This window comes from Anabrus simplex, chromosome 2, assembly GCF_040414725.1.
Source record: "Anabrus simplex isolate iqAnaSimp1 chromosome 2, ASM4041472v1, whole genome shotgun sequence".
Lineage (NCBI taxonomy): Eukaryota > Metazoa > Arthropoda > Insecta > Orthoptera > Tettigoniidae > Anabrus > Anabrus simplex.
In genome coordinates, this window is record NC_090266.1 from 727,908,464 (window position 1) to 727,932,324 (window position 23,861).

The 23,861-nt window shown below is 38.3% G+C and overlaps 1 protein-coding gene across 2 annotated transcripts in view; it reads left to right on the forward strand.

Moving 5' to 3' along the window:
- Positions 1 to 2,232: 2,232 nt before the first annotated feature.
- Positions 2,233 to 23,861, forward strand: part of LOC136864407 (uncharacterized) — a 190,072-nt gene continuing 168,443 nt past the window's right edge. Inside the window, exon 1 of one of the 2 annotated variants that reach the window (XM_067141356.2) lies at positions 2,233 to 2,363. In XM_067141356.2, coding sequence (XP_066997457.1) covers positions 2,301 to 2,363 — 63 coding nt within the window. In that variant the 5' untranslated portion in view covers positions 2,233 to 2,300. Of the gene's footprint in view, positions 2,364 to 2,421; positions 2,596 to 23,861 lie in introns of those variants that run through there. The other variant, XM_067141357.2, reaches the window with a different exon arrangement.

Sequence of the window (23,861 nt, forward strand, 5' to 3'; positions counted from 1 at the left end):
CATTTCTCAACATGTAATAAACTTTTGTTAAAATTTAACATTGTGTCCACACCAAAATAGCTGTTTGTGAGGTCACAGCGATTATAATTAGAGAAAAGCACAGATGCAAAGTGTGGCAAAAAAAATACTGGAAAGGTGAGTAGAATTAAGACTGGAAAGAACATTTATGTTGGAACTTTCAATTCATGATCCAGCAGGCTTTCAAAGATCTCTCGAGAATGCCCCCACATGACTTTCAGTTCTTGTTGACAGTAATTGGGTTTGAAACTGCAAGTAATGATACAGATTATATATATATTTTTTAGATAGGCAATAACTTTAAGATTCCTAGCAAATGCTGACATTTCACTTATAGGCCTACACCTGTTTGTGTAGAATATCAAAGCAAGCAATTTCAGTTATTATTTCAGGAATTGGTAAAGGTACGAAATAAAAAAAAAACTTCATTCAATCTAGTTAGGATAGTATTATTTTGATGATATACGAGCGATTATGGGAGGTTAGGTTATTCAGCGAGGAGCGAAGCTGGAAATGAAACTACATTACAACACAGCTAAAAGAATATCATACAGAATTAAAGGTACTGTATATTAGAACTTTCGCTTGCGATTTGATAGCCAATTTTTAGAAGAAATAAGAAATCGTCGTATTCCGCGCTACGAATCTGCGTGGTTTAATTGCGTCCTTGCGCATGTACGAACCGAGATGTTAACGAAAACACGAAAAGGTAATGAAAAGTTTCATTCAAAAAGGTTGGAAATTTTATCAACATGCTCGAAAAGTTAATGAACGCGCTATTTTGTTTATTAACATCCAAAAATGTTAATGAACAAGTGTTTGTTAAACAAAATTAACGAAATATATAGATATTAAGGGAGAATGGTCATGAAAACATAACAGCTGAGCGAACGACCACATACCAGTATGATACTTGTTGGCCTACTGTCCAAAGAAAGCAGTACTTTTTTTAGTAGTTGGCCTTACCACATAAGAGGTTATCAGAGTACAATGTTAGTGCTCTCCTAAAGTTTAATCATTCCTGGGCTAGCACACAAAAAATGTAAACAAAACAAGAACTGAAGGAGTACCGTATCTGAATTGATGTAATAGTAAAGTCAAAAGTAGTAATAGACAAATAACGAGAACACAACCTTGAGTACCAGCCTCACGTAAATAAAAGTACAGTTAGCCTGAATTGTATATATAATGAAAGCACAAGCTAGTATTTAAACATCCAAATTCTATGTACAAGGGTTTCCGGATCATTCCAATGTATTGAAAGTTTGGTTCCAGTGCGTGTATTAAAACAAGTAGTCATTCTCACGCAGAAAACACAAAATTGTACACAAGAAGTCGCAATGGAATTTGCAAACCAGTTCACCTAGTGTTATTTCTATAACTAAATACCACTTCCATATTACTATACAGTTCTTACCGAAACATTTCATCTTTTAACCTGTAAGTTTCAAACTACAAAATTAAGCCAGTTTTACAGAGAACCACGTTGCTGCAGAAACTGTAAATATGCAAGTATTCACACTGTTGATAGAGGCCTGATACTGCTTAAAAGGAAAATAATTTCACGAAAAATGTACTAGCTTAACATAAATTTAGCTGCATAAGACAAACGACTGCCACAGATTAAGTTCTCTTCGTGACACAAATATTACAAATTTATACTATTTTGCATTCCCTAACTGAACTGTACTTCTAAAATTCGATCCTCCGCCTACATGCAGTACCATCGATCATATTTTGAGGAACGTGAATAAAGGGGGAAAATTAATGAAATCTTAAGAGATGTTACTCAGAATGCAGAAGACATTTAAATGCTACAACACGATGTTCTCGGTATATTAAACAGTTGGGTAAAAAAGAAAAACAAGGACGTTTAAATGAAATTTAGTCCAAGAACGCGGATCTTTTGCGTAATTTGAAAGTATTTGATGTCACTTTACGCTTCTACGAACTCTGCGAAGAGAACAAGGTGAAATACGGAGTAACGAATGCCGCACCACCATGGACATCAACACACCTATAATTTTATATTCAAGTGGACAAAACCTCCAATAATGCATCCAACTACCTACTGTCAGTTTAATACGCGATATACCCGTAAAATATAAAACAGCGACACGAAGTTCGGCTTCGGTTCATGTGACGTCACACTCGGGAATTTTCGAAACCGGTAACAAGGCTTATTATTCTCCCAGCATTCCGTAGTAGTACATGTCCGCCATAAGTGCTGGTGGCCAGTACAGACGTTGGGGAGCTCAGCAGTTCGAGACCCTATACACCTCATGCAGCACTCTCCTACGGAGATCAAGGAAAAGTTACTTAAGGCAGTCGACAAGGAATACAATGTAAGAATTTAAATAAGATTTCCAACACTTCAGAGGCGATGTTAATAAAAATTTGAACGAAGTTAGCAATCGAAATGCGCTGTGAAAGTGGCGTGTCTAACCAACTTCAGTGCCAGTTTTACACAGGATACATCGATAAATTTTCCCCTTTTCTTTTCATTACCATACAGCAGCAGTGGAAGAACTGTGCATGAACACCGTTTGAACATGGATTTCTTCTATTATAGTGAATGTACGTAAATATTCGAATGTGTAATATAGGTTCACGGAGCTAAAGGACGACGACTGACTACTCTCTCTCACTTACGCGGCACAGCGCTTGCGCATTGGCCTGTTGAGCACGTTCCGGTTTTTCTATGATTCTTGCAACATCCATTCTTGTTATTATTGCAATCTTGAATTTTTCATAACTTGCCGTATTTCGCAATATTTCATATGAAATCTTCAAATAGTTGTCATTTTTATCCAATCTGAAGTACTTGTCAAACAGAATTTTTATTCTGCAAGTGATAAGAGATGTTAAATCTACCCATGTTTCCCAATTCACCGTAAAAGTAAATGTTGGTTTTAATCCTTGTACATGTGGTTTTACGACGGCAGTATACAAAAATAATAAAAATTTGAAAATTTTGTTCTTTTGCAGGTATTGTAAAATTTTGGTTACGTTCGTGGAAAGAAGTGAGGTTATGATGGAATTGCGTATGTTTTATTATACTTGTTATATTTTCCCTTACCGCTTAATACTTTCTGAAGAGGACACTCGTGACAACTGTTTGGATCTTCCTCGAGTTTTTTCTCCCCTTTGCTTAGTTTATTATTGAAGAATATTTTACACATTAAGTATACATAAGTTACGGAGCTGCGAATGTACAATTAAACTTTTCGTTTCTGTAGCCTATTTGTGTTATTGCTTTATTTATGAAATTTATCCGTGCTCGTTTCAAAGTTGTGTATTTGCATACGGATTGAAACTGGAGTTTGTGTATATTCGACAAAACTTAATTGTTGTATCACATCTTCAGGTTATTTCCAGTCATACATTTAAAGTGTAGTTATTTCTGACGAATACATTTTACGGCATTTGCTCTTCAGTTGGTTTACCAACCATTGGACCGGTCTAAAACTATTCATTTGGCACAAGTGTTGCTAGGCAGGTATTCATGTAATTCAGTTGTGAATGTATGAGAAAGCCATGTGTTTCTAAAACTTGGCTATAACAGTTTCTGTCGCAACTTTTTGAAAAATACATCCACTATTTGTTTCAACTTCTCAGCCCCCTAATCAAGGGTATGTCGGGCTATCCAGTACAGTCATGTGGTAGATTTTAAAGCTACAGCCATCTGACCCCACATATGCATGCTATAGAACGAGCTAGGTACTGTCTTGTAAGACCCTCGGCAATTGAATTACTTGTACATTTGGGGTAATAAGAATAGTAAAGATGTTAGTGAGAAAGGATTAAATAACCTCACTCACGCCATTGTGTAGTAACAATTGACATATCTTCCATCTTTATGTGGATAACAGTGCTGAAAATTAAACATTTTCTATTGGATTTGGTTAAACAGAACATATTGTAGAATATGACGAACTTCAAAGTATAATTGCATATTCAAGTTAATGTTAGAAGTTTTACCTGTAGAATGGATTTTTTTCTTGCATAAGCTATGCAGATATTGATTTTCTGGGGATTTTGATTCTTATGATCAAATACCATTTTAATGGAAAGAAATATTTGGATGTAAGGGAATTTGATAGACTTGTTACTCCTGTTCACTTCAGGTGCCAGTTTCCATATTTGAAACACTTTGTATTCCTGTATCACCTTACACTTTTGTTGAATTATCAAGGATGTATTCAGTCTGTATCAATTTGGAATGTATTTTTGCATTTCATGAATTTGTTAAACCTGTACGATAGTTTGAAGTACTCGTACATTGCGTACGCTGTGGATGAAATTTTCAGTCAATCATAGAAGTTTAAAAAAGTAAGTACTAGGATATATTTTTGAAGTTTTTAGAAAATCCTTGTTTGTGAGGCATAAGTGCTTCTGTTGTAGGATCGTATTTTGCAACATGGGAGAGAAGAAAAATAGCTCTTAACTGAAAATACTGAAGTTATCCTTTTATTCTATGAATGTAGGCTATAGGCCTTAAATGCTTTTGATTCATTTTAATAATGTTTTAATGCAGCCACTGGCCATAAAACAAGAATACAGTGACATATAGACATCCACACCTGCTTAGTTCAGGCGGAGATCACTATCGCTATTCATTTTAATGAACCAACTTTTTGAAGAATCTAAAATTTTGAGATTGGGTGTTTTTGATTCTTTATCTCAAATGTATATTTTTAATACAGTAGCCTATACAGCAAGTGCATTTACTTGATGTGTGAAGCGAAGTGTAAAGAAACCCAAATAGGTCGGTGAATTCTAGTAGCTCACTGCTACTATTTTCTTCAGGTTCAGCAACATTGCTTTGTATTTGTGCACATTAGGAATGCAGTCTACTTCAAAGACCAGACAGTAATATACTGCTTTGCCTTCAAACTAATCTATGCACCCAAGGGGATGTAGCTTGAACCTTCTGGCTGGTCTTGATAGTGACAATAGACTTTTCCCCAGAAAGCAGTGGTTAAGAAACCATACACAACTGTTTTTTTTTTAAATACAATTTAACAACTTGTTATGAAATGGCGTACAGCTTTTAGTGCCGGGAGTGTCAGAGGACCAGTTTGGCTTGCCAGATGCCCATCGTGTATATATTTGTATGAGTACACATGGATGGTTGCACACAACTGAAATTACCACATCAGAAATTTCAGTAATTAGCTGTTGGCAGTTAGTGAGGTAGTTAATCATTTGCTGTAGTCTCTTAGTTCTGCATTATGTAGTTATGGTCTTTCATTAGAGATGTCAACAAATTAGAAAATATTGGCTTCTCTAGTTTTCCTGTTTTCAAAATGTTTCTGCATTATTTATTCATTACTTAGATTTTGTTGTTCGATTTCACTAACAGAGGTGCAAAAGAGAGGTTAGGAATCCAACATGGTGTGCCTTATACAAAGTCTTAATGCTTGGGTGCAGCTTGGTTAGATTATTGGCTAGTAACAAGTCCATTATTCTGGATAAGTTAGAACAGCGGTGCTCACGCTGGGCTTTTTTTAAATTTCCAGTAGACAGAAATCCAGGTAATATGTTGTAGGAAATTGGTTATTTCTGTTTTTCATATACAATATTTTACCTGAACCTCAAAATATTTGTTTACTTTTAACAATTTTCACTATCTTATATTAAGAGGGGGGTATACTTGAGAAACAACCCTAATATGAGTAAAGCTGATAAGCTGTGGCTTATTGTTGCTAGAGTTTAGATCTGAAAAAGCTAGTCAACAGTCCAATCATGTTTTCTGGGAATAACACTTATAGAGTATATCTACTTGTTATTGCATTTACAGTGGCGGTGTTCTTTGATAGTAAATATTTGGGTCTTCACTAGTGATGAAACTCGCTACTTAGAGACTAGCTATTATCATTGGATGTCTGATAAGTTTTAAATACTATTTTCAGAAATCCATTGAAAAGGAAAGTCACATAGCATTACAACATTGAGCAAAATCAAGCATTAAGTTTAAGTATGTATATGTGTTTACTGATTGAATAACAGGAATTGTACTTTCCTTAGTGGAAATTGTCGTTCTCATCCAATAAATTGTAGCTTGCGAACTTCAACACTGTCTGTATGTTTGTACATTGTAACACAAAACTTGAAACGTGTCCAAGTTTTTTAATGTTTAGATATAGGAAGATAGGAAGATAAAACAGTGTCTTAATATAGAGTGCAGTATAAATATCTCTTAATATTTAAAAAGGTCAGTTTTGTGCAAATACATGGTAATTTTTTTATACTGTACTTGAATTGTTTCGTCGAATGGTGCGAGGAGAGCTTCATAATCGCAATTACTTCACTGCTCCTGTCCCGTGCTGAGTGTGTTAGTTGTCTTGCTTGACTGTGACATACACTTGGTACGTAACTTGCCTGCATTTCAGACAAGCCAGCCTGGCCGCACTGGGCTAGCTTCTACAAGTGTCCGGCTGAGCAAAACTGTGGGTTAGATCATTGGCTAGTAACAAGAACGTATCAATGCATTCTATGTTTGACAATGGACATTAATTCAGGTATTGAACACTAACTTGCCCACTATAGTGGGGTTACAGTATGCTCAAGGTTGTAGAAACTTCTACCGTTTTCCTATACCTGGTAGTAGGCTACGAAAAATATAACATTTACAGGGAGATTGCCCCCCATTCCCTCTAAAATGGACCCTTCTTGCCTGAGTGCTTGAACTTCCTGGGGCTTTTCTGGTACACAAAAATTACTTTATTTCCCTGCACTTTAGCTTCCAGATCTCTGCCACAACACAATGATTCGGTCTCTTAACCCATGGCTAATAAAAAATCGGTGAATTTCACTCTGCCCTTGCCACGACGTCACTTTCAAACTTTGTTGTTTCATTATTTTCGCGAAACGTGTCGCTGCCTGCCACGTCATTTGAACTCTCTTGGAAATAATAGGAAACTGCTCTCCAGCCAATAGGAACATGGAAAATGGTTGGATTTCACAGATTGACATAGTCTCAATTATTGTTCTATATAAGAAAATGATTCTAGATGCATGTTGATGAGTCCCTCTCGAGCATAAAGGAAGAGAGTGTCCCCTCTGCTCTTATGGTATCATTTTTGCAAGATTTTCTCTTTCCCAAACATGCACCCTCGCTAGTAAGTGCTTGGATTTTATTGCTGAAATGTACAACATTGTTGGGTAGAAGATGGAACCTTTATTTGTGATTTTGAAAGTTATTTTTGTGAAACTGTATATATAAAAAAAAAGAATGTTCCATATTTAATATCCTTGTAACTAAGGTGGATTTGGAGTGTTAGAATTTTGTTGCATTAACATTAATGCTCTTTAGATCTTCCAATGGTGGTATTTCACATTTAAATGTTGTGCAGAATGTGCTGGTATAGTCTATCAAGCAAGTTGTGGGAGCAGCTAAAACCTGCTATTTGTAATTAGAAGGCACCTTGATAGATACAGATACATACCTGAAAAGTACAGTTGGTGCATCTCCCACACAGTATTTGCTATCCTATTCACTAATTGGTACGGTTTCCATGTCTTTTTAAGGAGCTGTTTAGTTGTCACTCGATACACTAAGTCAGTCAGTGATGCAAGCAATGTTTCCTTCCCTAAGTTATTCAGAAATTCATTTTCACCTTTTTTCTTTCCTTGTTTTTTCCCTTCATATTTGCAACAGTACTAGGCCTAACATTCTTACTGGTAGAAACATTTAAAAAATTCACACTCCACTTCGGGTCTTAACATTTGCTGCAACATATTGTTTTAACAATATGCTCAGGAATTCTATGGTTTGAACACAATTATTCTTAGTATGCCGAGCAAAATGTAACATGTAGGCTCCAGGTAAGTTCCAGCCAGGTCAAATTCCTTTAGTTGTACCTGTCTTGATCAACAAAATAACAAGAACCACCTGCATTTGAATCTTGTGCAATCATAACAACACTGGAACCAGCTATAGTTACATCTTTTTTATTCTCCACTAAATTCACTGTTGGATTTATGATCACTCATTATCACAAAATCCAGTCCAGCATCTGGATTGTCAAATTCATCGTATAACATTTCCACTATTTTACATATTGAAATCCTTTCACATGATGCTGCCATGTTCAAAACCTCATGCAAGCAGTAATGCTATTGTTAATTGAAGATATGAACATGGTAAGAGCTTTAAAACTTACACCACAGAAAATAACCTTGTTGGCGTGTTGGACAGAATTAGGTGCATCAATGGTCAGGCCGGGTCTGAGACACCCACTGCTACTTTGTGCAAGTGACAGAAAAATCCTAATTAATGAAGACCCAGATGAGAACTGCAATGTGTTCCTGTGACCATTACAGGAGGGTACAGAGTGTAACATAAATGTGACATAAAAACTTTCCAATCTGTCAAACACACAAAAATTTCAATATAAATAACGTTATAAACATACCTGTAAAAAATACAACTACTATTCAAAGAATGACCATGTTTCATTCTACAAGAACATCCTCAGATTCTATCAAATCGCTTAAAACATGCGTGTACATGTACAATATTATTTACGCTGCGTAAACTTGTCGATGATAAAAGTGATAGTATGAACAAGTATTGACAAATAATGAATTTAGAAGTATTACATGATGAAAAAACCTGTATTTAAGACTGCCAATGCTAAATCTGTCACAAACAAAAAAAAAAAAAAGAAAAGGTACAGAGACAACCTGCCCTCTGAATGCTGAGGCCTTGAGGTAATTTGAAAACTTCATGCTTTGGTCTTGGAGGCGGGGGGGGGGGGGGCAACCCAACTGTTCTAGGGTGTAGATCTCGGTGGTATAAGCGAAGTCGTAATACGTTTCTTGTCTTGTGCCATTTTATGAATGGCATATTACTTGCATATTTTTAGACTTTAACCATTCCATCATCGCTGCCTTTATGAGTGCTGAGGTTGGAATTTTGTCAGCACGTTGTATAGTTCTTGGAATTGCCTCATTAATGACTGGGAAGCTTTTGAAGCCTGGCTGGCTGGCTGTGTTCACATCCCTTGTCCGCAGGGTGCCATACACGAGACACAGCGTTGTAAACTTTCCGTTATAAGTACTTAGCCTATGAGAGCTAGCAGCGAGACTGGACAGAACTGCGTGCAGTTGTGCAGCACTGGAGACCTGACAAGCTAGCTGGCTTCAGTACAGGCACGCTTTTGAAGTACTCCGCGTTGACTCGCTGACAAAGCAAGCATGCTATTGATCAAGAGGCATCTGCTATTGGTCACAACTGAGGAGAGTGTAGACAGTCATAAATCTGGCTACTTTTGTGGGGGGAGGGGCTGATTATCGTTTGAGTCGCTGGTCGTTAACAAGGAAATTGGGAGAACTGTAATTAAATGTTTTTTTTTTTTTTTTTGCTAGGGGCTTTACGTCGCACCGACACAGGTCTTATGGCGACGATGGGATAGGAAAGGCCTAGGAGTTGGTAGGAAGCGGCCGTGGCCTTAATTTAGGTACAGCCCCAGCATTTGCCTGGTGTGAAAATGGGAAACCACGGAAAACCATTTTCAGGGCTGCCGATAGTGGGATTCGAACCTATCTCCCAGATGCAAGCTCACAGCCACGCGCCTCTACGCGCACGGCCAACTCTCCCGGTATTAAATGTATTATATAGGCCTACTTCGAACACTCACCTCGAGGGCAAGTTGTCTAATAAACTACGTAGTTTAGAACTTTAAAAAAAAAGTTTAAAAGTTCCACTTCACAATGGCAGGTGTTTTTTAAGCCAGATGTAAAAAAATTCCATATACATAATACATAAATCCACATTCCACCTATGAACTATAATCAATCAGTGCATGTAGTCTTCTGTACTGTGTGTGATGAACATTCTGCCTTGTTTATATAAATGGTAGGATGACCCATTTTTCGATATGGATTAATTGCTCGCAAATTGTCCAAACAAAGATTTTGAATGTCTTTCTTTTTTCATTAAAATTTATTTTAGATTTTCTCCACTGAAATCAAATGGTTTTTATTACTTTCCTAAGGCAAAGTTATGAAAATGGGATCTTAAATTTATGTATATTAAACTTTAAATGTTACATACATACATGCATGCATGAATACATGTCCTACCAAAAATTTAAGGACACCTGCATATTTCATAAACAAGATTCCTGTCCTTAAATTACGGTCTCAGGCCTAGCCTATGACTCTTTAAAGGGAACTAATACATAGAGGAACATCTGCTGATATTGTCATTAGTAACTTCAAAACAAAGAGTAATATTTTAAACTTTTTACTCATAGTTCCAAAGAAAATAGCTATTTTTTTAATACTTGAGGTCTGGAGAGTACAATATAGGAATTACGTTAATGATCCTTGTTATGGAGAAACACAGGTACCTGTAGAATATTTATAGCTTAACTGTAATAGAGAAAGAGGATATATTTCCATTTTAAAATGTTCCCCGCTTTATACCTCGCAATAGAACCAAGAAAGTGGTAAAAAGAACCATTCGCCGGGCGAGTTGGCCTTGCAGTTAGGGGCGCGCAACTGTAAGCTTGCATCCGGGAGATGGTGGGTTTGAATCCCACTACTGGCAGCCCTGATGATGGTTTTCCGTGGTTTCCCATTTTCATAACAGGCCAATGCTGTACCTTAATTAAGGCCGTGGTCGCTTCCTTCCCACTACTAGCCTTCTCCTATCCCGTCGTTGCTGTAAGACCTATCTGTGTTGGTGCGTTGTAAAGCCAATTGTAAAAATTTGAACATCTCCCTTTCTAAGTTATTCCAATCCCTAAGTCCCCTTCCTATAAATGAATATTTGCCCCAATTTGTCCCCTTGAATTCCAACTCTATCTTCATATTGTGATCTTTCCTACTATTAAAGACGCCACTCAAACTTATTCGTCTACTAATGTCATTCCACACCATCTCTCCACTGACAGCTCGGAACATACATGATCGGGCAGTTTGTCTTCTTTCTCCCAAGTCTTCCTGGCCAAAACTTTGCAACATTTTTTAAAGCTAATCTTTGGTCAGAAATCGCCCAGAACAAATAGAGCTGCTTTTCTTTTGATTTTTCCAGTTCTTGAATCAAGTAATCCTGGTTAGGGTCCCATACACTGGAACCATACTCTATTTGGCGTCTTACCGGAGACTTATATGCCCTCGCCTTTACGTCCTTACCACAACCTGTAAACACCCTCATAACCATGTGCAGAGATCTGTGCGCTTTATTTACAATCCCATTTGTGGTTACTGCAATGAAGATCATTCCTTATATTAACACCTGGGTACTTTTAGTGATCCCCATAAGGAACTCTCACCCCATCAGTGCTGTAATTAAAGCTGAGAGGGCTTCCTATTTATGAAACTCACAACCTGACTTTTAACCCCGTTTATCACCATACCATTACCTGCTGTCCATATCACGACATTGTCATTTTGCAGTTGCTCAGATTCTTGTAACTTATTTATTACTCTATACAGAATAATATCTGCAAAAAGCCTTATCTCTGATTCAACTTCTTTTCTCATATAAGAAAATATAAAGGTCTAATAATACTGCCTCGAATTTCCCTCTTAATCATTACAGGGTCAGATAAAGCTTTGCCTACTCGAATTCTCTGAGATCTATTTTCTAGAAATATAGCAACCTATTCAGTCTCTTTTGTGTAGTCCAATTGCACTCATTTTTGCCAGTAGTCTCCCATGATCCATCCTATCAGACGCTTTAGACAGGCCAATCATGATACAGTCCGTTTGACTTCCTGAATCCAAGATATCTGCTATATCTTGCTGGAGTCCTACTAGTTGAGCTTCAATGGAATAACCTTTCCTAAACCTGAACTGCCGTGTATCAAACCAGTTACTAATTTCACAAACATGTCTAATATAATCAGAAAGAACGCTTTCCCAAAGCTTACATGCAATGCATGTCAAACTTACTGGCCTGTAGTTTTCACCTTTGTCTATCACCCTTTCCTTTATACACAGGGGCTACAATAGCAACTCTCCATTTATTTTGTAGAGCTCCTTAATGCAAACAATAATCAAAGTATTTCAGATATGGTACTGTATCCTAACCTATTGTCTTTAGTATATTCCCAGAAATCTTATCAATTCCAGCTGCTTTTCATATTGCACATATTTCCAAGTTCCAAAATATTAAATTGAAAGCTTTCTGCACAGTCTGCCATTAAGACAAAGTGATCAGCATGGGGCAGATTGCTTATTACATTTCCAATTTACTGAATCCCTTCCTGCCATACTATACTGTTCATTAAATGTTCCATGTAAACTATGAACAACAAAGGTGACAGCTTCTTGCCTTGTCTAACACTTGTAACAAACTTGAGCCAAGAGCACTTTCTACCATCAATTCTCACTGCAGCCCAATTTACATTGCTTGTAATAACTTTCCCTCAATCCCATAATCCCTCAGTTTGGCTAACATCTATTCCCTTTGTAATCTTTCATGTCTTCCTTAGATCTGTGAAACATACGGTAAACATATTTGTCTGTTGCCATTGATGCTTTCACGGCCCGTGCTTATAGAAACTATACTGCTTAGGTTTTGGGCTTATGCTTTGTCAAGAAAATGAGGTGAAATTCTTTACGTTTTGCAAAGAACTATGTTCTGCGTCATCAGATGAAAATCTCGACTGTCCACAAGAAAGGCCTCTTAAATAATTGACTTTTTGAAATTTAGACGTTATGATAGAAGTGGAAATGGTAGTTCATTCGTCACCAGATGGCCCCCCAAATGTGGCACAGCGCTAGCGTTCAGGGCGGAAGCTGACCGAACCATCAGATATCTGTCTTAAGAGGGTCACATGACATTGACAGGTGTACGACATTGACACAAGCCTGGAATGAAACATCTGGCGATGAGGAACGTACGAATTTGGAAAACAGACGAAATAACAATAATGAAGGGACAGCGAAGGGAACTACCTACGTAAATCCTTAATGGCTGGCAACCAGGTATTACTTAATTGATAGCCATTGTCTCTGTTGAAATTGTTAGGATTTCTACGTATTTCCACAGCTTCCCATATAATCCGGGACCGGTAGTGTCTAGTGTGGGTAAGAGCTCGAGCATTTTGGAACATGACAAACATGACCCGACGATAGAGCGTGCTCAGCTATTGCAGATTTGTCTGGCTGATTGAGACGAATATTACGTTCATGTTCCTTGATACGCGTACCAATGGACTGGAATGTTTGGCAGAGGTATAACTTACCGCAAGTACAGGGGATTTAGTCACTGTCGTACACCTGTCAATGTCATGTTACGTACATATTGTGATCCTCTTAGACTGATTTCTGATGGTTCAGTCAGCTTCCGCTTCGAACACTAGCATTGTGCCACGACCGGGAAGCCATCTGGTGACGAATGAAGGTACCATTTCCACTTCTATTACATCGTGGACAGTAGAGATTTTCTTCTGATGATGCAGAGCACAGTTCTCTGCGAAACGTACAGAATTTCACCTTATTTTCTTGACACGGCATAAGCCCGAAAGCTTATACAGTTTCATGTCTATAAGTACGGGCCGTGAAAGCATCAATGGCAACATTAAAAACCTCTATGGGGAGGATACTTTTAAGAAGGCTTCAAAATTCAGCAAATTAAGGAGAAAGAAATCTATGTTTTCTTCTTCTTTGTGCTTTCTACTGAGATGCAGGGACCATATCACTCCCAACTGTGTGAAGCTGAAGCACACATTAAATACACCGAAGGCCAGGAGAATATATAAATGCGCTAGCAAGGCTGTTGTGATCAAAAGAGTGCATTACACTTGTAGGGAACTGGACTCAGTCTCCCGAGAGTTGTTTCGTTTTCACCTGCTGTTAAGCAACACTTTCTCGCAGGAATTGGGATTGACTTTGGATCGCATTACTTCTATACAGACTGAACGAAAATTCAACCAGGTGTCATTCAGACAAAAATCAAAGTTCCTCCGACTAGCTCAGAAACAGGCGGTCTCTCGCATGAATCCGGATGCTAGTAAAACTGTCGTCAATCTTTCCAAGAAATCCTTGGACCAGAACCAAACAGCAGTTCTAGCTAGGGGTCTTAATTTCGCTGTCGCTCCCTCGAAAATTCCCACCGGGAGTTAATTACTTCCGTTGAGTCAGCCATCCACAAACTATCTACGGATGAGGCCGAGGAGTTAAGACAGAAATGTGTGAGACTCGTAAGGTCCGCTGTTGTATCCGCACCCAGTTTTTACAAGAGGCGAAAGGAGAGCTCTGAAGGAGCTTACAGATGATTCTGAACTAACCATTCTCTCAGTACCGAGCTCGATAGCTGCAGTCTCTTATGTGTGGTCAGTATTCGGGAGATAGTAGGTTCGAACCCCACTGTCGGCAGCCTTGAAGATGGTTTCCCATTTTCACACCAGGCAAATGCTGGGGCTGTACCTTAAGGCCACGCCCACTTCCTTCGCAGTCCTAGCCCATTCCTGTCCCATCGTCGCCGTAAGACCTGTCTGTGTGACATGAAGCCAATAGTAACATTCTCTCAGCTGATAAGGGTAATGCGACGGTGGTTTAGGACACTGACGAGTATAAGAATAAGATCTCGGTTATATTGTCAGAGCCTGACCCCGCAACTTGTGTGTCCAATGCCACCACGAAGCTCTTAAGGCGATCTTCAGTACCGAGAGAGGAGGCTAAACATCTGTCCCCAGGGGATGCAGTGCCATGTAGATTATATGGACTGCCTAATATCCATAAAAAAGATGTTCCCCTCAGACTTATTGTTAGTGCGATAGGTTCTCGTACATATGCTCTGGCTAAATACCTAAGCAGATTGCTTCAGCAACACATAGGATTACTAAATCATATGTCAGGGACTCTCGGCATTTCGTCAACAAGCTGTCGCTGAGATTGATACGGAAAATGAAGCTGATTACTTGCAACAAGCTGTCAACCATAATCCTTCAACCTAATGCACTTTTGGTGAGTTTCGATGTGGAGTCCTTGTTCGCTAAAATGCCGATTGACTCTGTCATGTCTCTCATTGAACACCTGTTCCCTGAGGACATTACTAGGCTATTTTACCACTGCATGACTTCCAGCTATTTCTTGTGGGGTTGGAATTTTTACAAACAGACGAACAAAGTGGCTATGGGAAGTCCACTTTTGCCCGTAGTGGCTTATTTCTTTATGGAGCATTTTGAGGAGGAGGAGGCTATTGCTTCGGTGCCCGTCAAACCTATGATATGGTGGAGGTATGTTGTTGATGCATTTGTGGTCTGGACAGAAGGTTCTGAGAAACTTCATCTATTTCTAAACCACCTAAATCAGCAACATCCTTAAATTAAATTCACTATGGAGATGGAGTCAGACAGATGCCTTCCTTTCTTGGATGTTCTAGTAAGAAAGAAACTGGATGGCTCCTTAGGACATAGGGTCTATCATAAGCCTACCCACACAAATCTCTATCTTCATGCAGATTCTCACCACCATCCAGCATAAAAACAAGGCATTCTCATGACACTCGCCAAGAGGTCGAGACGAATTTGTGAGCCATCAAATATTTAGGTGGAGATAGACACGCTCAGTCATGTTCAAGGGTAATGGTTACAGTGATTTGCAGATTCATAGAGCCCTGCATCCCAGAGAAACGACCAAGCAAAGCTCACAGAAGGAAGAAGTGAAGGGAATTACCTACTTGCCTTACATTCACAATACCACAGATCGAATTGCCAAGGTTCTCCGCAAACACAATATAAAAACCGTGTTTGGCACTGCCACTACCATTGCTCACAGTCTGTGTAAAACCAAGGACAAATTGTCTCCACTTTTACATCCTGGGGTATAAGAAATTCGGTAAGGTATAAATCTGCCAAACATGCCGGTTCAATGGTACCCGTATCAAGGAACATGAACGTAATATTCATCTGAACCAGCCTGACAAATCTGCATAGCTGAGCACACTCTATCGTCGGGTCATGATGTCGTGTTCCAAGATGCTTGAGCTCTTAACCACGCTAGACACTACAGGCCCAGGATTATACAGGAAGCTGTGGAAATAGGTAGAAATTATAACAATTTCAACAGGGACACTGGCTATCAATTAAGTAATACCTGGTTGCCAGCCATTAAGGATTTACATAGGTAGTTCCCCTCCCTGTCCCTTCACTATTGTTATTTCGTCTCAGTGTTTTCCACATTTGTACGTTCCTCATCGCCAGATGTTTCATTCCATGCTTGTGTCAATGTCATATGTTATGTACACATGTTATGCGATCCCCTTAGACTGACTTCTGATGGTTCGGTCAGCTTCCGCTTTGAACGCTAGCGCTGTGCCATGTCCGGGGAGCCATCTGGTGACGAATGAACGTACCATTTCAACTTCTATTATAACGTGTACATTTCAAAAAGTCATTGTTTGAGAAGCCTTTCTCGTGGACAGTCTTCATTTTCTACTGATGACGCAGAGCACAGTTCTCTGCGAAACGTAAGGAATTTCACCTTACTTTCTTGACACGGCATAAGCCCAAAAGCCTATAGAGTATCTTGTCTATATTTGTCTATTCCTCTTGTAATATTTTTTGGTTACTTGGTGCATACTGAAAATCTTACCCACACTGTTTTTCAACAAAATTATTCTCAACCATTAATGCACCCTCTTTTCCAAAATGCCACTGAACACCTTGCCTGGTATACTGATCGGTGAAATGTCTAGTTGTTGCAATCCTTCCTGTTCCCTTGCTTATAGATAGGTGCAGTTGCTGCTTTCGTCCAGTCAGAAGGTGCCTTACTAACATTACATGCTAATTCTATTACTTTATGATGCCATTTCATCTCTGCCTTCCCACTACATCTTAGCATTTCAGGTCTAATTTAGTCTATTCCTGCTGCTTTATGACAGTGGAGTTTATTTACCATCCTTTGCACTTCCTCAAGCATAATTTTGTCATCATTGTCTTCCTCCCTCCTTCCCCCCAATGAACTCACCAGAAAGATTTCCTTTAATGTTGAGAAAATACTTCTTCCATCTATCCAGTATTTCCTTGTGATCTCAGTTCACCTGATTTACCCAGAACACTGTAATTTCCTTTTTCCTCCTCTCTTTATAAGATTCCTTATTGTCTAGGGAGATTTTCAGCTGCTTGACAAAGCTTTCCTAGCTTATTACACAAATCTTCCCACAACTACTTTTGTTCTGTTTCATCTGAGTATAATTCCCTAATTGTATCAGATTGTTTTTGGGAGCATTTTTGATAGGCCATCTTTTCAAGTTCAAAAGCTGCCCTCATTTCATCATTCCACCAAGATGTTTGCTTTGTCCCATGTTTACACACCAATGTCCTAGGCATTCCCTTGCTGTTTCTACTATAGCATTGCTGTATGCCATGCATTCTCTTTTTATATCCTGATCTTGCTGACTGTCTTATTTTTTGTACTTTTTTTTTCAGTAATCATATCCATATACTTCTAATTTCCTCATCCTGGAGATTCTCCACCTTTATTCATCTGCAGACAGGTTTCATTTACTCTGTCGTATGCCTAGAGATACTTTGTTCACTACAAATTAGATAGTGGTCCGTATCATCGTTCCGAACAATTTCCTGAATTCAAAGTCTCTTTCTATATAGACTTTTATGGATCTGGTGCCTTTAAAATCCAATGTTTAGCAGTGAATAGCCTATGCTTGAAGAATTTATCCATAACTGCCAATCCCGTACTAGCACTAGAGTCCATTAAATGCTTCCCATTCCTGTTAGCTTCCATATCTTCCCCACATTTACCCACTACCTTGTTATATACTTCAGTTCTGTTTTCATTTCTTGCATTGAAATTGCACATTAATACCATTCTAATCCTTACTGTTGACTACAATGTCGCTCGGTGCTTCATAAGTCTTGTCAACTTCATCCCTATGGGCACCCTTACATGGTGAATTGAGATAGCTCTCGTCCTGATTCCTTGAACTAATTCCTCTACCCACATCATTCACTCAGTTCCATGTCTAACAGAAGCTGTACTGTGTGCTATCATGTCCATGACGGAACAGTCGTTCACTGCACTCTGCTTTTCCTTTCTTAACACCTGGTAAGAATTTATAGTATCTCTCCTTAGTTATTTCCCTTTACCCAAATATTATAAACTAACACATCCTGACTGTATCCTCCTTGCTGAGTCAACTAGTTCTACTTTTCTTTCTTCCGTAAGCCCCATTAATATTTATGGCTTTCCTTTGAATTCCATTTCATTCACAAAATTGTTTCCAAGGAGTCCCTCACCTTTGAAATGGGAATAGACTCTGTTGCTCCCAAGGGTCTGGGGCTTGCTTAAAACCTTTAGCTCTGTAAATTCTATGAAGCAGTATTCTACCCTACTTATATGTAGACCCAGTGAGAATCTCTTCTCTAACTGGTTAGGACCTCTGGTGGATTGTATAGTCGTAGCTGCTTGAGTACAAGGCGGGCTGCAACTCAGAATATGTCTGAGATGCCCTCTCCTGTTCCATAGCAATTGACATCCCAACTCTCAGGACCACTTACTAGGCCACTCAGCCTTTTCCCATAGTTCACGAACTAGAATGTGACTACAGTAACCCACACGATGAACCACACCATAAGATGATATACGTTAATTTTATGCAAGAATTTCGAGTTACTAGGTCACCGCTCTCTGTCCCCAGCTATCCGTTCACTGAAAAGTTGTCTTCGGTGTGACGTAAAACCAATTGTAAAAAGAAAAATTGTCCTAGGGGTGTCAACTGCGTCTGTTTGTGCTGTGGTATTGATTATTTCCTGACTTTGGCTATTTGTAGCATGGTTACAGAGTTTGCTTTGAAAAGAGTACATAAACTGCACACTGAAAACTGTCCAAGCAGCAGTGCATAGATCCCAACGACATTCTCATTTTTCCACTTCACATCTCATTAGTGCCACGACTTGCGCGTTAGACTTTTTGATGTTTCATGTTTCAGCAGGGGAGGATAATGATTAACCATCTGCTCTACTCAGCCTGCTCTTACCTTATTACTGTATAGCATAAATTGTGGTACATTCTTTGATATTACATTGCTGAACAATTGTCATTACGTCCATACATAAGATCTTCATACCACTATGCCTTTCAGCATTGTTTGATTTGGAAAAAAAAAAAATGCATACCAGTAAAACAGTTCTAGATTATTATTATTAGATTGGCATAGAAATGTTAGATTTACATGTAGTTAGCATTATTTGTGAAGCACTGTAGGCTGGAACCTAAGTTTCTCATACAGCAGCAATTGTGTTGGACAAGACAGCTTTTTGTAAACCACTAGCATTGATTGGCCTTATATGCTTCATATTGTGTGTATGTTTCCAGATTATGTTCAAGTCAGAGTTTTATATATTCAGATTATCTATAAAATAACATACTCGTCTCCAGGTTTTTATAAATATCTGCTGTATTGTCTGCATAAATTCCCAAGTTATGCAGTGAAGTAGTCCTAGAAAGACAATATAAATATGAACATACTCCCTTTATGTTGGAAAGTTACTTTAAGAAGAGATGTTCAGTCAGTCTCAATGATATGCATTTAAGGCTGTTGCCCAGGTGGCAGATTCCCTATCAATTGTTTACGTATTGTTTATCTTAAACATATTTAAAGAACTTGGAAATTTATCAAATATTTTCTGTGATAATTTATTCCAATCCCTTACTCATCGTATTATAAATTATTTGCCCTAATTCCAAATTTATCTTCATATTATCTTTTCCACTTTTAAAAGCTGAGCTCAAGCTTATTTGTATACTTATTAATCCATGCCACCTCTCCACTGACAGTTTGAAACCGTAGTCGAGCATGTTGTCTCCTTATTCCGAAGTCTACCCAGCCCAAAGTTTTGCAACATTTTTGTAACACTTCTCCTTGGTTGGAAATCACCCAGAGCAAATCATGCTTCTTTTCATTGAAGTTTTTCCAGTTCTCGTTCCAAGCAGTCCTGGTAAGGGTCCCATACACTGGAACCATATTCTAACTGCAGTCTTTTCAGAGATTTAAAAACACCTGCTCCTTTACATACTTACAACAAACCCTAAGTACTCGCATAACCATGTGAAGAGATCTGTAACATCTCTTAACAACCTCATTAATGATTACCCCAATGAAGATCATTCCTTAGATTAACACCTAGGTACTTCGTGTTCCCCATGAACACAATAATTAAAACTGAGAGGACTATTCCTCTTGGTGAAACTAGCATATTGATTTTTCATCCCATTGTCTGCTTTCCACCACGATATTGTTTTAAGTCCCTCTGAAACTCATTTACTACTCTGTACAGTATATCATCCGCAAATAGCCTTGTTCGCGATTCCAGTTCCTTACTCATCATTTATATATAGCAGAAAATCTAAAGGTCAAGTAATACTGTCCTGCGGGACTCCCCTCCTAATCATTACAGGATCAGATAATGCTTCAGCTACTCTAATTCTGTTCCATTCTCTAGAATTGTAGCCACCCATTCAACCACTCATTTGTCTAGTCCAATAGCCCTCATTTTCGTTAATAATCTCTCAGGATCTATCGGCCAGAGGTGGTCAGCTAGGCACGTGCTTAGGCTAGCCTAGTGTGGCCAGGCTGGCCTGACGTGAATGCAGGCAGCTTACATATCAAGCATATGTCGCAGTGAAGCTAGAGTGAACACACTTGGGGGAAGTGGAGTAGTAATGTTAGATTGTGATTATAAATCTCTCCTCCACCACTAAGCAAAATGCTGATTGGGCTACAGTATTTAATAAAAAAACTGATATAATTGCAAGAAAACAGACCTTTGCAAAGTAATTCCAGTTAGATTTATACTGCATTCGATATAGTCCATTTTATTTTCATATACTTTTACATTCAAAGAAAAGACATCCTTTTTGTGTTACAATTTATAAATCGACAGGGTTTAAATGTACAAGCTACGATTCACAATTCCTTGGTTGGCAACAACAGTATTTTCATCTTTTAAAATTAAAATTCATGTTATTCATTCAGGGAAAGTAATAATACATTTACATAATTCAACAAGATTACACTTGATTTTGTGTAGTGTTGAGAGAGACTCCCTGTTCACTGCATTTCTTAAAATAGTACTAAAACTTATCAGGTGTCCTATGATAATAGCTAGCCTCTAAATGGTGAGCGAGTTTTTATCGCTGGTGAGATCATAGGTCTGTACTAAGATTCAAGTACACAACAATGTAAATGTATCTACCAAATAATGTACAGTGTGCTTTCAAATAAATAACCTAACTGATGTTATTCTCAGTAAGCATGATTGGATTACTGGTGAGTTTTTCAGATAATTTAAACCCAAGCAACCACAAGTGGCAGCTTATTCACCTTAACTCCATATTATATTGGAAATGTTTCTGAAGTGAAATGCCTCTTATAGTGAAAATTGTAATTCATTATAAATATTACAAAAATATTTGAGGCTGATGGCCTAACTCTCTATTGAATTGAATCAAACTACATAAACTGCAAAGAACAGAAATAACCAATTTCTTATAACATAAATTCAAAATGACATGGATTTCTCCTTTCTTCGTTATTTTTTTTGCCTCCATTTCAAACTCTGGTATTTCCACAGTGATCGAGAGTGACTGGTAGAACTTCGCCCAACCTTCACAGCCTGTGACATAATCACAAGGTCGCTGTGGCTGAACAGCATAAGCTCGTTGCATGCCTGCTCACCCGCTTAAGTGCTGTACACCCGCGGGATGAAGTGCCCAGTGTGAGCATCTCTGATCTACCCTATCAAAAGCCTTGAATAGGTCAATAGTGATACAGTCCATTTGACCTCCTGAATCTGTAATATCTGCTACATCTTGCTGGATTCTGCAAGTTGAGCTTCACTGGTATAACCTTTCCTAAACCTGAACTGCCTTCTATCAAACCAGTTAGTCATTTTGCAAATGCGTCTAATATAATCATAATGACTGCTTTCCCAAGGCTTACAAACAATACATCAAACTGACTGGCCTGTAATTATCAGCTTTGTCACCCTTTCCCTTGTACTCTGGGGCTATTATTACAACTCTCCATTCATTTGGTAAAATTACTCCTTTATGCAAACAGTAAGCAAGTAATTATTTCAGATATGGCACTACTATATATCCCAATCCTCAGCCTTGAATATATCCCCAGAAAGCTTTTTAATCCCAGCTGCCTTTCTGGCTTTCAACTTTTGTATCCTTTTTTAAAAAATGTCTTTATTATTGGTAAATTTCAGTATTTCACCAGTATTATTCGCCTTTGCCTCCTCTATCTGGACATTCTTGATATCAATCTACCCTGAAATATTGCTGACTGAATACTAGTGATAGGCAATGCTTTCGTGAGAATCTCGACCGATTCTCATGTGTGACGTTGCAGTAACTATGAGTGTAAGTTTGATAGTATATTATCAGTTATTGCGTGAAATAACGTTCTCATGTGGAACCGTGTGAACCGATAAATTTTGTCAAAAGCCTGGAAAAGTACTGCATGTTCGACTATGGACCCCTTAATACTGATAATGGAAGTGAAAACAGAATGTCGGTATCTTAAACTGTTCGAGAGTTATTGGAGATGGACATCTTAGCTGAATAATCCTGCATAATTTGTGAATAGCTGTAGATAGAATGTACAGCTATCTGGATACCTCGCAACTGTTGACGGCGTAGCTTCTTGTGATGCAGACCGAGCCGGAGGTGTTAAGTGCTGGATCATACCAGAAGTATTTCTGCTGACATATTGTACTTCTTTTGAACAAACATTGCAGCAGGCTATGCTATGTGGCACCTACATCCACGACTTCGTTGAGTTTCGGACTTCATCTTAGTTGTCTCGTATGCTTATACACAATTACACATTGCACCATCATATAACAAATCACCTAATTATCTATGAATCAAAGAATTGTTTAACCTAATTGATACCTTTATTTGCCTTTGACAATTTTATAAAATCATTCATAGTACATGTTACGTCAATTAGAATTAGAATGTTTTCATAGAAGGTTCTCCGCAATGGGAGCTCATGTGAAGGAAACGGGACATAAATTCATCAACATTAAACAAGACCTTGAAATTAATAGGATAAATGAGGGAAGGCTTATGAATAATTTAGAAAACAATCACATTCTTCTCCAGAAGTTAACGAATAAGGATCGGAATTTAAGATACGAATGAACAAGGAAACCCTCTATATGAACATATACTAAGATACAGTGGAACCTTGGATTGTGAGCATAATTCGTTCCGGCAACATGCTTGTAATCCAAAGCGGTCGTATATCAAAGCAAGTTATTCCATAAGAAACAACTGAAATGCGGATGATTCGTCCTCAACATAAAAATATTTATTCGCAGACCATTTCTAAAACAAAATATAACGTAAAACAAATTAAAGTGCACTTTTCCTCACAACAGAATCATTTTTGGTGTGAGGGAGACACGAGATGACATGAAGATTTACTGTGTAGCATGAATCTCAATAACGGAATCACTGCTATCTGTTGGCTCCCTGGAATTGTTTTAATTTCGTGCAACTTCATTGAGGAACCTGTCCAATGACTAATTTTTGCCTCTTTTTGAGTATTTCACGAAAATGTGACATTGCATTGTCATCAAACTGATTCATCGCTCGCACTGCTACAGCCTTATTCGAGTGGTGTTTTTATACAAAATTTGGCATCGTTTCTCACATTTTGCACTTCTCCAAATCTCAGTTGAAGTGAGAGATTCCATTGACTTTTCCTCCTCATCTTCCCCTGACGAGACCACCATAACCTCCACCTGTTGTTCGCGATGCAGGTCGATCAGTTCGTTGGTGGTCATTTCCTGGCTTTGTTCTTCCACCAGCTCTTGAATGTCCACGTCATTCACCTCCAG